Raw genomic sequence first — 15,048 nt, 5'->3', positions numbered from 1 at the left:
GGACTGGATCAGAGTGGCTACAGCACTCACTACAGCAAACCTTATCTCATGAAGCTAGGTAACAGTCCCTCTCAGTTTGTAGGACTGTATGTGCTGGTGCAGCATTTGACAGTCACTCACCAGTGATTACTGGGCACTATGGAATTTGCTAATCCCTGGAAAAAAAACATTTAACTGAAGATATGACTGAGAGTCTCAGTCATGTATGATTCAAAAGCCTCAAATAAAAGCATGTAAAATGTATGCATCAGGCATGCTTAAAACTCCCATGCAGCTAAAAGAACCATTTGACAGCAGGGAAACACTCAGCCCTGCTATTCAAATCAGCATCTCAGAGAAAGAAGAAAGACAGAAGATCTATGTGCAGCAAAACCATACTGGCCTTTTCCAAACTTTGACAGAACAAACGGTTCTGAGCTTGCTAGGAACATACCCTTAAAGGACATCCCAAGAGGACCCAGCAGAAACCCAATGGTGGATTTATTTATGTATCATTATTTAGGGGCTCCTCCAGGAATGAGCCTACTGTTGTCACGTTCCACACAGTCCAAACTCACATCAGAAAGAAACTACAGGTTTCCTACAGGAGTTCTATACACAGCTCTGCTTAAAGCTATAACACAACAGGGTAAGATTGGTCCCTTGCAGCTCTGGCTAGAAACGAGAGCAAATCGGGCAGGTTGTTATAGTCTTACTGGAGAGGAGATTGAGCTGGATGGATTAATGAAGGCTCCCTTGACAGGTACAACTACGGATTTTACAGCTGAGAATAGAGATATGATTCTCCTACAGTAGTATTTTATGGAAGCTGTGACTCAAGAGAAAAAGGACTGGGAAAATGCTAAACAGATTAGATTGTGTGGTTTAACAATGGGGATGGAATTCAGCACAGGAGAAGCACTGAAGAAAGTAAGTTTGTTAGTGGTAGGTTTTGTTTGTTTGTTTGTTTGTTTGTTTGCTTTTGGTTTTTTTTGGAACCCTGGTCTTCATCGGCAGAGTCCAAGGAGCCATGTTTTGCTTTCATTCTGAGTGTGATGAAATCCGAATGGCACTTCTGAATGGAACATAATATGTTAAGGTAACTTTCCCTGTGTATCACATACCTATAGGTACCGTTGTGTCAGTGCTTAAACTGGTGCCAATTAAGAAGTCGCCAATAAGTGCAGGTCTCTCATATACCCAGGATGGAAATACTGGAACAGGCTGACCTGAATTCTTCTTGTTTTGCTTATCTCGGAGCACTTTTCGTGTAAGCTCAAGAGGCTGTTGAGAAAAGAGAGAGGGAGAGAGAGAAGGAAAAAGAGAGATCTTCAGAAGTGCAAGAAATTTTGAATTTTAAGCAGAAATTCACTGCAGCTGCTACCTTGAGAACAGAAAATAGAATAACTGATGTTACAGTAGCACAGCACAGGATTTGGTCTATCAGTACCATCTAGTCTATTGGTCTCAGTCTGCAGAGATGATTTTTTATACAGTTGGCCTCCTTTTTATTGGAGGATACATCAAATAATGCCTTGCTGTATGCCTCCCCACCAGCCTCGGTGCAATGGCACAGATATGGGAGCAGAATGGGGACATGCACAAGCACCAGGAATCTTATTAGTTTGCAAAGTGCACCACATAAAAGCCAGCAAACTACTTGCAGAAGCTGTAAGCAGTAACATCTTATTCAAGGAGCACTTGCAGACAGGTAAATGAACACTTCTGAACTCAGTTTCTGCAGAGTGCCCAGTGAGCAGCTGCATCTGAAATGCAATCCCAATAATCCACTGGTGGAAAATAATGGTGTTTTTACTCTGAATCAGAGTCAGTGAAGGAATTGAGCTCTTAAAAATGTCAAAAGTTTTCATCCCCAGCTCTGGATATCTGTCAGTAAAATAAATGGAGTGAAAGATTAATTCTCAGCGGTAGGGGCCTGCACGACATGTAACCTACATGAACATTTACACCCACAAGTGCACAAACATGGGGGACATGCTTATAAAAGCCATTTCATAAGCTCTACAAACACTTATGTGAAATGGGATATGCACAGGGTCGTTTTATTTTCTTCTTGTAGAAGGTCTCAGAGGACAGTGGAATGTGGGAAGGAAGCGAGCAAACATGAGCTTTGCATCTTAAAGAACAGTGTTTTTATGTGTGAATTAGAGTTGGACTTGATGATCCGTATGGGTCCCTTCCAACTCGGGATATTCTATGATTCTATGATTCCATGATTCTAATTCATCCACCCTGGGGCTGACCCCAACCATTCCCCACATTCTAAGAGCTGCTCAGTGTGAGGTCTTAAAATCCTTCAAACAAGAATCAGCCATGGGACTGCTCCCCTAGACAACACCAGTTCTGCTGGTGTTTGCTGCAGCCTCAGTCCTGGCATAACCCTGGTGCAACGTCCTCAGACCCGAGAGGCACAAGATTCATAGCCTTGCAGAACATCCTATCTGCCTGGGAGCCTCTCTGCAGTGACAGCTGTGCCTCTGGATTTCTCTGTCATCTCTACAACAGCTCACAGAGCGCCTCTGAACAGAAGAGGTCTTCTCCGGCAAGCTTTAACTCAGAGGTATTGGATTTAGGGAAAAAAAAAAATCCAGTTTGACTCCTGGATTAAGCTGGAATTCTGGAACATCAGGAAGAAAGACAGATGAGGTCCAAATATTCCCACAAATATTCTCAGGATAGTAATATTTGACAGGAGACCTTTTTTCCCCACAGAGGAGCAGCAGCCATAGGCTAGGCCAGCAGGGAGATGCAGGATCTCACTCCTGGAGCGACAAAACGACACCCATCCTCACTTAGTGCAGGTGACAGTTCCGTGAGAGGGCTGCTGAGATATTTCTGCTATGTGAGTTGATACGGTCACAATGACCCAATGACCCTGAGCACCAGACCTTTTATGAGAGTTTCAGCTCTGTAAGCCTGAAGAAAGCATAAACGGAGCAGCAGGGAGGTATAAATCTTTTCAACTGGCTTGCATTGCCATTTCAATTCCTTTGGTTGTGGAGTCATATCCGTGCCTCAAAGGAAAAGCATGCATGGGAAACCAACTTGTAATTGAACTATACATCCTAGAGAACACTGCTTACTCTTCTCTCCTCTTATAGCAAGTCCACACATAAATCCTATTAGAAACTTCAGTTATCTTACTGGAAATTTGTCTTTCCTTCATGATCTAAATCAACCGCTTGACTCGAAACATCTGTGGATTTGGATGAGTCAAGCAAACAGTCTGTGGAGACATGCATTTCACAAATATCTGTGGAACAAGACCAGCTTCATCACTGCCTGACAGAGGACGGGGGGTCTGCACTCCCCATCATCACATGCACTCAAAGCCCTTAAAGCTGAGAGACCCTGTAGGCATCCCTAAACACTGAACATGCGGAGTCCCCCTACAGAGCGAGCACTTGAGTATTCACACCCCATCAATACGAACAGACAACACACACAATACAGACACAGCGATGCCTCCACAGACCTCAGGCAAAGAGCTGCTGTGGCACAGACTGCAGACCGAAAAGACCCTGGCATGTGTTTTCTGAGTGTTCACAAGCAGGCCTACATGTCAGAAACATTCAGAGCCTATAGGTTTGTCCCTTGATAGATTTTATTGAATAGTCAGCCAGAAGGCAAAACAGAAACAAAACCAAAACTCTGACGAGAATGGGAATCACAACATTTTAAATGGAAGAATTTGCACATATTGTCCAGTTACTCACTACAGACCTCTGAGCCCCCATTCTTCTTCTCCTTCTCCCCACATATCATCTTTGCTTCTGTCCAAATAACTGTTCATACTGTTGCTCCTGTGCCTTCTGCAGCCAAAATGCCTAAGCATAGCTAGGAAATGGTTATTTCTGTAACTGATTATAGGAAAAACGATGTTTGGATTTAAGTAATAATCATACCTTTGAACTTTCTGGTCTACTGATAATGAAACATTCGCCTGTTTTCTAAGCCTGTGTCTTACAATGATACCATTTACTTTTACAGTTGTTTCATTTGTTTGTTTGTTTTTTCCCTTTTTCTCTTTGACTGGGATCAACCTGAAGCATTTATTACAGGAAGACTCATTCAAATAGCTCAGCAGAAAGAATGGCTGTGCCCACTTGTGGAATGATTATGTGAGGTATTGCACCCACATATCTGGGAGAGTAGAATTTTCAGCAAGGATGGGACAAGTCATAAAGGCTGCTGGGCTCCTGAGTAAGCGCTACTACAGGCAGAAAAGGAAATGCCTGCACAGGTTAAAGAGGTGGTTTGAAATGGGAAAGTGAAATTATATTGATCCCAGCCACTAAGGACTGCTGTGGCCTAAAATCAACTCACCTTTACTGACTTAAATAGAAAAGGCCACTTTTATGAAGAACAACACGAAGATTTAATATAAGTTGACTAACACATCTTGAGAGAGAATTTATGTTATCTGCATGGATAGGAACATTTTTAATTCCACTAAACGATAAAAGTTAAGAAACAGCACAGCTACATGCAAGCAGTAGGGAAAGATCCCATGCCCAAGGCTAGGGAAGAGACTAGGCTAGTACCTGCTGTACACTGGAGTTGGCTGTGACACTGCCTAGCTGCTTGCGTAGCTCCTCAAGCTCCTGTAGAGATATCTTGGAAGTAGATGAGGAAATGGAAAAATTTGTGTTGCCACTGGCTGCTGCATTTGCTGCGAGTTCCGCTCTTTCTTTAGCATTTTGTTGCAAATACTGGAGTGTCTGTACATACACAAAAAAAGAAGAGATTTTGTGAATACAGGTCAACACGTAATAAAGTAAAAAACATCTGACCATAAGATGGTTATGCTGCATCAGACCACGGGTCTTCACATCCCAGTATCATGTCTTAAAGTGGTCTACGTCAAGAGGAGCATAATTCTCAGCAGTGCTTTAATGTAAATGCTAGAACTGGTTATATTTAACAGAAAATGCTAGAACCGGTTGTGTTCTGTTGATTTCAATGCATTTCACTTAACATTATCATCAGAAAGTGTGTGCACCTAAAACCACTGCATTGCTACTACTTCTGAATACTTACAACAAACTCAGTTCTAACACAGAAACAAACCTCTTTATCTTCTGTGAGCTTTGACAGTAGATATACTAAAGAATCTAGATGTCTTGTGTTTTTAGACTTCAGCTCATCGTACTTCTTTAAAAAATCTTCAGGTGTTCGAGAAAATTCTGCTATTTTAACCTGCAAAACACCACATTAATATTAAATGTTTAACAGACATCATCATCACAGCATTCAAGGGAGGAGCATTATGCAAGGGTGGAGACAAGGCATAGGCTGCTGCTGGCTCCAAAGTACTTCAGGGAATAGGCTTTGGACTGAATGATATAGCATTGGCTTCCTACTAATAATTACAACAGAAGCGTGGGAGGGTCCTAGCACTTCAGGTGATGGCCATGGTACTGCAGGAGTGAAAAGATTAAGGAAAGCACAAGCTCTGTAGCAGAACTGACTTTGCACATGCACAGTCTGCAGCAATACAGTTTTGTATCAGCAGCTTTATTAAGGCATTTGGCTCTGATGAAGCATCATCTGGATACCAGGTCCTCTTTGGGGGCTTCACTAACAAGAGAGATATGAACAAAAAGGATTGAACCCAGAGCAGGGGCACGGAGATGGCCGAGCATGTTGCCCGTCGCTCACAGAGGGGCTGCAGACTTTGCCATGAGAGGAACAGCAAAAGCACAGGAGGCACTGACACAAACTGCACCAAAGAAAGCCCAAGCTGTCCCTGGGGTCCTTCACTGAGAGAGCAGCGCTGCCCTGGGATGTGGCCTAGGGAAACAGAGGAATCTGTAAGGTTATTCGAAATACAGCTAAGCAATCTGCTGTGGCTGAGATGTTGGCCCTGGTATGAGCAAAGGGTTGGGCTACGGATCTCCAGCAGTGCCGCCTCCTCCTCCTCCTCTAACCTTTCCACATTTCAATGAACTATAGCTGTAACATAAACGATGCGTAAGACTGGAGTACAATGGCCATGCAAGTATGCCTGGTCATGAGAGTGTCAGGCTTTAAATCCCTGATACCGTGGGTGGGTACTCAGAAAGAAAGTCAGATATTGTTCAGACAATCACATTTCATACGATTACTATTTTTCATTTGTTTTATTTCTCCAGAGAACAACCCCTCTAATTACAATTTGAAACAACCATCACAGGTACAAAATAAGCTCCTTTTAATTTTTCTCCCAGTGTTAACAAACCTCAGATTCTTTCACCGGTCCCTGCAAGACGCAAGGATGTTTTACCTTTTTCCTGATGAAATCTTTTCTACTCTAAGTTCAAAATCAAGACTCCAGATGAGATTATACACAAAGAAATCACACTGAAGAGAGTTTATGCCAAGTTTCTCCATAAGATGCCTTGTCTTCTTGGAGCCAGCAGCTTATAGAATCACAGAATCATTAAGGCTGGAAAAGACCTCCAAAATCATCTGGTCCAACCATCCCCCTACCACCAATGTCACCCACTAAACCATGTCCCTGGGCACCACGTCCAACCTTTCCTTAAACACCCCAAGGGACGGTGACTCTACCAACTCCCTGGGCAGCCCTTTCCAATGCCTAATCACTCTCTCTGAGAAGAAATGTCTCCTCATTTCCAGCCTGAACCTCCCCTGGTGCAACTTGAGGCCATTCCCTCTAGTCCTATCACTAGTTATCTGTGAGAAGAGGCCGACCCCCAGCTCCCCACAGCTTCCTTTCAGGTAGCTGCAGAGAGCAATGAGGTCTCCCCTGAGCCTCCTCTTCTCCAGACTAAACAACCCCAGTGCCCTCAGCCGCTCCTCTCAGGCCTTGTGTGCCAGGCCCTTCACCAGCTTCGTAGCCCTTCTCTGGACACACTCCAGGGCCTCGATGGCCTTCTTGTAGTGAGGGGCCCAAAGCTGAACACAGCACTCAAGGTGTGGCCTCACCAGAGCAGAGTACAGGAGGACGATCACCTCCCTGGTCCTGCTGGCTGCACTAGTCCTGACACAAGCCAGGATGCCGTTGGCCTTCTTGGCCACCTGGGCACACTGCTGGCTCATGTTCAGGGGAGCATCGACCAACACCCCCAGGTCCTTTTCCTCTGCACAGCTTTCCAGCCACCCTGCCCCAAGCCTGTAGTGTTGCATGGGGTTGTTGTGACCGAAGTGCAGGAGCCAGCACTTAGCCGTGTTGAACGTCATCCCCTTGGCCTCTGCCCATTGACCCATCCTGTCCAGGTCCCTCTGCAGGGCCTTCCTACCCTCTGGCAGACCGACACTTCCCCCCAGTTTGGTGTCATCTGCAAACTTACTGAGGGTGCCCTCAATTCCCCCATCCAAGTCATCAGTAAAGATATTAAAGAGGAAGGGCCCCAACACCGACCACTGGAGAACACCACTGGTGACCGGTCACGAGCTGGATTTCACTCCATTCACCACCACTCTTTGGGCCCAGCTGTCTAGCCAGTTTTTAGTCCAGCAAAGAGTGTACTTGTACAATCCGTGGGCTGCCAGCTTCTCCAGGACAATACCGTGGGAGACCGTGTCGCTTTTAGCAGCAATTGCAAAGGAAGAACAATGCTTCAGTAGGTCTGCCCGCAAGACTTTACACACATCTCAGCCGTGACTACAGCACACCGTTTACCTTAGCACTGTGTGCAGAGACAGTGGTGGTAACATACGGCGTGCGGTTCTTCTGTAGAAGATCGATGTACACTTCGGCTCCTTCCCCTCCATGAACACGCAGCAGGCTGAGCAGCTCGTTGACATCGTGGTGGATGCGGAACTCGCTCATATTCCTGCCCGAGGTTACAAACTGCATGGTGCACAGAAAGGAAGGCAGTGAGATGTTATTTTGCTTCTACATATGAAAACGTAACCACACAAGCAACATTTCCTAAGTTTATTATGAGCCCGCAGGGTACGCAGGGACGTTTAACTGGAACGAAGAAATATGTGTAAGGGGAAAAAACAAGCAAAACTGCAACTCCGCGTCTGGCCTGGTTTAACTCTGCTCACTGTAGATGCGGGTGAGCCAGCAGAGGACTCTTCATGGTGTAAGTGACACTAGCTGCCAAGTTACTGCCTCTTTACGAGAAGAGCTGGCGTGCTGAGCAACACGCTGCAGACACAGCCAAAACCGCCTATGCCCCCACTGCTTCTGGAGTTACTCAGCGGCAGCTCTTCCACGCTGAAGGGTCTGTACCTTCTACTGCCCTTTATTACGAAGGGATGGACGCAAAATTAACCGCCAAAGTCTGCGGTTACGACGGCCACAAGTAAAAGCGCAGGGCAGCGCCACCAGCGAGGGGTCCCACACCGCAAGCCTGACGCGCGCCGAGCATCGGCCGCACGGGCGCGCTTCTGGCTTGCCAAAAAAAAAAGAGGAAAAGGAAAGAGGAAGAGGAAAGAGGAAGAGGAAAAAAAAAGAAAAAAGGAAAAGAACCGTTTGGGGCGGCTGCCGAAGGCCCCAGCGCGAGGCTCCGCCCGGCGAGGAGCCCGCGCGCGGTGGGTCCCCGCCCCGGGGCCAGCCCCGAGCGGCGGCTCCGCTCCCTCCCGGCCGCCGCCGCCGTGCCCCCTCCCGCCCCGCCGTGCCCCGTCCTCACCCCGCGGCTCCGAGCGGCTCCCCCGGCCCCAGCCCCGGCCCCGGCCCCAGCCCGCCGCCGGACCCCGCCCGGAAGCCCCCGCCGCCTCCCCACGGAAGCGCTGCCGGCGCCTGCGCGCTGCCCGGCCCGGCCCCATGGCGCTGCTCGGCCGCCTGCGGGAGCGGCCCCCGCCGCCCCCGGCCCCGCCGCCCCGCCGGGCTCCGCCGCGGCCGCCCTTCTCCTTCGCCCCGCGCCGCCTGCGCCTGGGCCCGCAGCACCCGCTGCTGGAGGTGAGGCGGAGCGGGGCGAGGCGGGGCGGGGGGCAGCGGCGCGGCCGCGGGCAGCCCCCAGCTCGCCTCTCCTCTTGCAGGACGGCGACGTGCAGAGGCACCTGTACCTGCGGGACGCCCTCACGGGCCGGGCCGAGGAGGCGGAGAGACCCAGGTTCGGTGCTGGGGTTGTGGCAGCCGACAGGGGACCCCAGCGGGCGGCACCGTTACGGTCCTAACTCCGTCGCGTCTTTTCGTCTGGTTTACGGATTGCTCGCGAAGAAGTCATCGAGTACCCCGAGCTGGCAGGGTCCCGCAGGGATCACCGAGCCCAGCTCCTGGCTCCACACAGCACCACCCAAACCCCAAACCCTGTGTCTGAGAGCGGTGTCCAAACGCTCCTTCAGCTCTGTCAGGCTCGGTGCTGTGCCCAGTCCCTGGGCAGCCTGTCCCAGTGCCCGACCACCCTCTGCCTGCAGAACCTTTCCCTAACACCGGCCGGACCCTCCCCTGTCCCAGCTCCATGCCGTTCCCTCGGGTCCTGTCGCTGTCCCCAGAGAGCAGAGCTCAGCGCCTGCCCCTCTGCTCCCCGTGAGGGAGCTGCAGGCCGCAATTCTTCTTCTCCCCTTTCTTCTTAAAAAGGCCACAGTTAAATAAAATCTTCTAAAGAGGTACATGCAGCTTACATTAAGGCACTAATTTACATATTGAGTATGGCTGTAACATACTGTTGATGTCCTCATTTCCTCGCAGGGTGTCTGAATTCTGTTGTCACATCTCTGGGTGCTCCCAGGTCTTTGACACCCTGGAGGGCTATGAGCACCACTACAACACGCTGCACAGGAATGTCTGCTCCTTCTGCAAGCGCTCCTTTCCTTCAGGGCATCTCTTGGATATCCACATCTTGGAGTGGCATGACTCACTCTTCCAGATAATGGCCGAGAAACAGAACATGGTGAGTCTTCCACTGGCTGAGTCCTGTGGAAGTGGCAGTTGTCCTGTGTGTGGCGGGATGCTGGCAAGGCAGTAAGACTGGGAAAGCCACATTAACTTCTAGTTTTGCTCCATTCAGACATTATGAAGGAGGAGGGGAACCCACCAAAATGATCCTGCATCCCCCATACGTTGCCTTTGCCAGTGATGTCCTTTTTTCCTGTCTTTCAGTACAAGTGCTTGGTAGAAGGCTGTACAGAGAAATTCAAGAGCAGCAAAGACAGAAAGGATCACTTGGTCACCGTTCACCTTTATCCTGCTGACTTCCGATTTGGTAGATCAAAGAAAGTGAAAAGGTAACTGCTGAATTGCAGTATCACAACTGGCTTTCCCACGTAGAGGTAGTGTTGTGCTTCTCTGCTGGTTTGCTCCCTTTCCAGAGTAAGCAAGTTTTTACCTTATAAGACTCAGAAATTAAGTTTTCTGCCTTATCTTAATGTTGAAGTGTGTCTTAGTTCTCTCATGCTTTCTCGAGTTTAAATGCAAAGTCCAACGTCTCTCTGCGTCACCTTTTGCATGTTTCCTGCTTTATCTGCAGCTCTTTGAGATATTCCACTCCCGAAAAGTGTGAGTAGAGCATAGGGAGCCTTTGTAAATTTAGTGGATGGTTTTCCCAGCTGGCTGCTCATTTCGAGCGCTGCATTTACTACAGGGATTAACACAGGGACTGATATTGCTTAAAACCATCGTCAGTGACCTGGATGATGGGGTGAAGAGAAAATTCCTTTCCTGCCATGGGGGTGCAGCCATGTGATGGGTGCCCAAAGGGACAGGGAGCCTGGGTCTATGGAGTCTTTCAGCGCTTGCTTGGGTGACCTGCTCCAGTCACACAGTAAATCCTGTTTGAGGCAGAGGATTGGACTAAAAGCCTTCAGAGGTCCTGTCCAAGCTAAGTTGGGAATCAAGCCTGTGAATAAGTTATGCTTTATGGATAGAAGAATAAAACTTAGGGACTAAGCTGTGTGCTATAACGCAGCGGTGCTAAATACTTTTGCTTAGCTCTCAAGCAGCTTTATGACCTCTGTGGGTGTTTTGTGTAGCCAAATGTCTTTCATGCAATAACTCACAAAAGTCTGACTTGACCTGCTTTATAACTTCATCATGAAATACCTTTTGTTTCTTTTGCTCTGGGCTCACATGGCATCTGCTGAGAAAGGATACAAAATTTTGTCTCTGCAGTGGCACCAAACAGATGAGCTGTCCCACGCAGCAGGGTGCAAGTGTGCCAATGGATGTCAGCATGGAGACCTTGGAGCAATTCCAAGTGGACCCCATGGAAGTAGGGCCCAGTGAGAGCATGGAGATCCCTCAGCCTGCAGCCAGCCCCAGCCCCTCAGTGCCAGAGAAACGACTCTATAAATCCAGGTCTGTACCAATTGCCTTCACAGGCAAAAATTTCCAGGGTTGGAACCGTACCATCTTAATTTCATACTGCAACACAGCTCAGGGTGTCTCTGTATTGAAGATAAAAGAGGTAATATTTCCATTTATTTTTTAAAAGCCCTTTTTAAAAAAGAGAAAAGCATAAGGAATAAAAAGTGTATGTATGCTGTGAAAGCCTTGTTAGCAAGTTTTTTCTGTTACTCTGCCAGCCCATGATCTCTTCCCAGAGTACTGCAGAATGGCATGGGTCTGAAGGTAATTCAGTTGGAGTCTAAGCCCTAAAGTATTCAAACAAGTTTCCGTCCTGCTTTGTAGCACTTTCCCATCCCAGCTGACTCCGGGCCAAGCTGGTGTGTTCGGCTGTAGCTTTCTGGGCTCCCATGCAGTCACAGGACAAGGTATAAATAAAGTAGGTGAACACCCTACTTACCTTTTCCAAGGCCAGATCAGCATTGCTGTATTTTCTGTTTTTTAGATAAAAGCATTACAGAAAATTGAATCTGAACAGGCTAATACTGCCTTGACTTGATTTCAAATCACCTTTATCACTTACTGTAAAATCTACACACAGTAGCAGCATGTGATGTGATCCAAAGGTCACTGAAGCAGCATGTCACCCTCTTCACAGCACCTGGATTATTGACATTTTAGTGACAGTGTTAATGGTCAATATAGTTCAAGTATCCTGGTCTCGGCACCAATAGTTCCAGGTTTTCCTTATACTATTCCAGCTAGCAAAGGGATACTTTGTTCTGAGTTTGCTGCATCTGAGACAGGCTCGCAGTCTGGAAGAAGCGTGGTGCGCCCACAACTGTGCCAGAGTGCCACACAGGGACCTCAGCTCCCTTGCACTTTCATTGGCATTTGCACTTCGCTTTGTCTGTGAAATTATGCTGTTTCACAACTCTAAGTTGTGAAACCATGTCTGAAAGTGCTCACCAACATGCTACGGCCTACTGGGTCTGCTTTTGACAGTAGCATGTAATGGTCTATGTGACAGAAAACTGTGGCTTTACATGTCCATGGGGTTAAGGTGATGCTAACTGGCTGACAGAGTGACATTTTAAACTCGACTGCTTTTTCAGGAGTAACAGGTTATAAGCAAGGAAGAAAAGCTGTCTTGAATTTGACATGATGCTCCTGGTCATAAGAGGCTTTGCTGAAAGGCCTCACTTTTACTGTTGCTTCTGCTCTTCGCAATCATCCACCTCCACAAAAAAAACACTCTAATTGCCCAGTGGCATAATACATTTTGTAACAGTTTGTACCTGCTTGTGAAGAGAGAGGAGAGCCCTCCAGCACATAAATGAAATGTGCAGAACAAATGGAAAAGAAGACAGTATTTCCCCCATATTTTGAAATAGGCTTTGGCGATTTAGAAATTTTGCTTTGGTGTCTGTGATACCTTACTTTTCCCATCCTGGGTGCTGAAAATCACGCAAGGCATAAAACATCCCAGTGATCCTGTGGGAGGTGGGGTGTTAAGGGATGGGCATGGGTGTTGGGAAACAGGCTGGCTGTAAGCATACTGAGAGCTTGTCCAAGCGAATCAGTGTGCAGCCAGACCTTTGCACTAGCAACTTGTATCCTACAGAGCTCCTGCAGTGCTTAATGTGCTGGCAAAAGCTGAAATAAGTGACTGTTTCTGCAAGACTTCCTAACACAGTCTGCAGCTGAGCCCTGTGCTTCAAGTCTTACTCTGTGCAGCAGTCAGTTCTGCACTGGTATCAAATAAAGATCACTTAACTCATTCAACTCCAGCACCGTTGCCTTGCATTCTTGGGCTAAGCCAGCTTCTCATTTTAAAGCATGACCGTTCCTGATAATTGAATGGTCACAGCAGGACCTCTGCCGATACACAAAGAGCAAAGATCTCACAAATGCGTGTTAACAGATGTCTCTCTTTCCAGGGTCCCATCCACAATTTGCTTCGGGCAAGGTGCCACCCGGGGATTCAAAGGCCCAAGGAAGAAAGTCTGAAGCACTAGAGATAGTCACAAGATGAAAAGACACCAGCTGCCACCACCAGCAGACATTATCGATGGTGCCGTGGCCATGCAGGAATATTTGCAGTCATATGCAAGGATCCACTCCCTTACGGGAAAGTGGAAAGGAGACAACGGGGGTTGTGCGGTTTGGGATGCATAAATATCTCGGGAGGTGCTTTGCTACAGTCCCTTTGTCTGCGTACCTCATCCCTTTGAGAGGATTTCTGAGCAGAGCCATGCTTATATTCATCCTCCGTGAGCCACAAAGCTCTCTTCTCTGATACCCCCAAAACCAAACTACAGATAAATTTGTCTGCCTCTGTGCTGCTGAGTTGTTGTGTCTCATCAGCAGCAGGACTCCTCTGGGTAGTAGCAGCTTTCTAGACATACCTTGCCTGATCTTGGTAAATGATTTTCTGAACTCCAGACAGTCACACAAATTGCACAGACTTAATCACTGCCAAAAATGCAGCAGGGGTAACACAGAGAAACATCCACTGTATGCCCTCTTCTTCTAGGAAACGCCTGCATCCTCCCAGCCCCATCAGCTGGCCTGCTGGATGAGTATCACACTCCCCTACCAGCCTTACTCACCTGCAGGTGAGGACTGTGTTTGTATGGAGCAGTGTCTGAGAAGGGCTGTTGGAGTGGCTTAGGGCTGCGCTGCTCCTGCGTGAAACCATGCATGCAGAAAAAACATTATATTTGCCATACCTGTATCTTCTGCAGTCTTGCCTTCAGTGTACTGAGCAGAGTATGTCTGAAAGCCCCTAGATAACAAGGCACAACACTTTCACAGTGTAGCTTACTTTTTGTCTGACGTTTTCTAGCATTATTGAAAGATCATGGTGCAAACAGACCTGCTGACAGCATATGGACATGGGGTGGGGTGAACTTTGGTTTCTTGTCACCAGTTGCTAGCAAAAAGTTCCAGCCTGCAGCAGAGCACTGCAACGTGGAGGTGAGAGTAAAGGTGCTGTCTTGCAATGCAGGTGGAGCCAGAAAGACAGAAGGAACCTTTGGCCTTTGCCCCAAATAACTCCAAAATCAATTGATGATGGAGATGATTTTTCCATCCATAAAGAAAAAAGATCACAGGAGGTCGCTGGTATGGCATTTATCCAAGAAGCTTAGGATCCGTAATTGCTTTTTTTCCCTCTCTCCTCTCTAGAAGGAACAAAGGGCAAAAAAAGTCTTTGAAAACTTCTTGCAAATAGGAGCAGAGAAGAATCTTTAAAGGGACATAAGTGATTTCCTTGTGAGTTTTAAAATGTTTCATTCTGTTTAAAACAGCTGGTTTGTCCAGCTTTAATCCTTGCTCCTCAGCTACAGCGGTCCCTGGCCAACAAACCCACTGGAGCTGAGTAGAGTGGAGGGTTGGAGGGAAATGTGGAAAAGGAGGGCAGGGACAGAGTGAAGGCTGTGCAGAGGGAAGCACAGGTGCTGGGAGGGACAAATGGGATGGAGGATATTGCAGAAGGAGGGATGCCACCCCACATCTGGTGCCTGCCACCACCCACAACTTCAGCAGTGCAGCAGGTGCCATGCACTGCCCTGGGGCTTCCAGCAGCAGAGGCAGGCCATCAAAAAAAGCACATCCCGAAGCAGGAAGCCCCTAATGAGATATTTCCGTGCTGAGATAACTGAAAATGTTAAGTCCCTGAGCCTGCAGGCTCGGGTGTGCTGAGGTATGAAGATCACACAGGAGATACGAAGTCTGCTGCTCAGTGCTCCCCATTGTATGTTTAGCTCTGAAGCTTCCATCTGGAAACATCTTTCTTCATTTTTCCCAGACTCTGAGTGTCCACCCTTGGTCTTAAAAAAATAAGTAAAAATCATAGTCACAGA

The 15,048-nt window shown here is 47.7% G+C and overlaps 2 protein-coding genes across 5 annotated transcripts in view; one reads left to right on the top strand and one right to left on the bottom strand.

Moving 5' to 3' along the window:
* Window positions 1-8,685, bottom strand: part of TUBGCP2 (tubulin gamma complex component 2) — a 27,056-nt gene extending 18,371 nt beyond the window's left edge. For 2 of the 4 annotated variants that reach the window (XM_083844853.1, XM_083844851.1), the window contains exons 1-5: window positions 8,589-8,685; window positions 7,628-7,798; window positions 5,071-5,199; window positions 4,545-4,721; window positions 1,104-1,263 (exon numbers count right to left, since the gene is read on the bottom strand). In XM_083844853.1, the coding sequence (XP_083700979.1) occupies window positions 1,104-1,263; window positions 4,545-4,721; window positions 5,071-5,199; window positions 7,628-7,777 (616 nt within the window). In that variant the 5' untranslated portion in view covers window positions 7,778-7,798; window positions 8,589-8,685. Of the gene's footprint in view, window positions 1-1,103; window positions 1,264-4,544; window positions 4,722-5,070; window positions 5,200-7,627; window positions 7,799-8,188; window positions 8,501-8,588 lie in introns of those variants that run through there. The other 2 variants (XM_083844854.1, XM_083844852.1) reach the window with 2 other exon arrangements.
* ZNF511 (zinc finger protein 511) lies at window positions 8,685-15,048 on the top strand. The gene is made up of 6 exons (XM_083844871.1): window positions 8,685-8,857; window positions 8,938-9,011; window positions 9,590-9,791; window positions 10,001-10,125; window positions 11,009-11,194; window positions 13,123-15,048. Exons 1-6 carry the CDS (start codon window positions 8,723-8,725, stop codon window positions 13,190-13,192), a joined length of 792 nt encoding a protein of 263 aa, XP_083700997.1. The 5' UTR covers window positions 8,685-8,722; the 3' UTR covers window positions 13,193-15,048.

This window comes from Anser anser (assembly GCF_964211835.1).
Source record: "Anser anser genome assembly, chromosome: 7".
Lineage (NCBI taxonomy): Eukaryota > Metazoa > Chordata > Aves > Anseriformes > Anatidae > Anser > Anser anser.
Note: the sequence above shows the minus strand (reverse complement) of the source record. Positions and strands in the feature narration are given on the sequence as shown.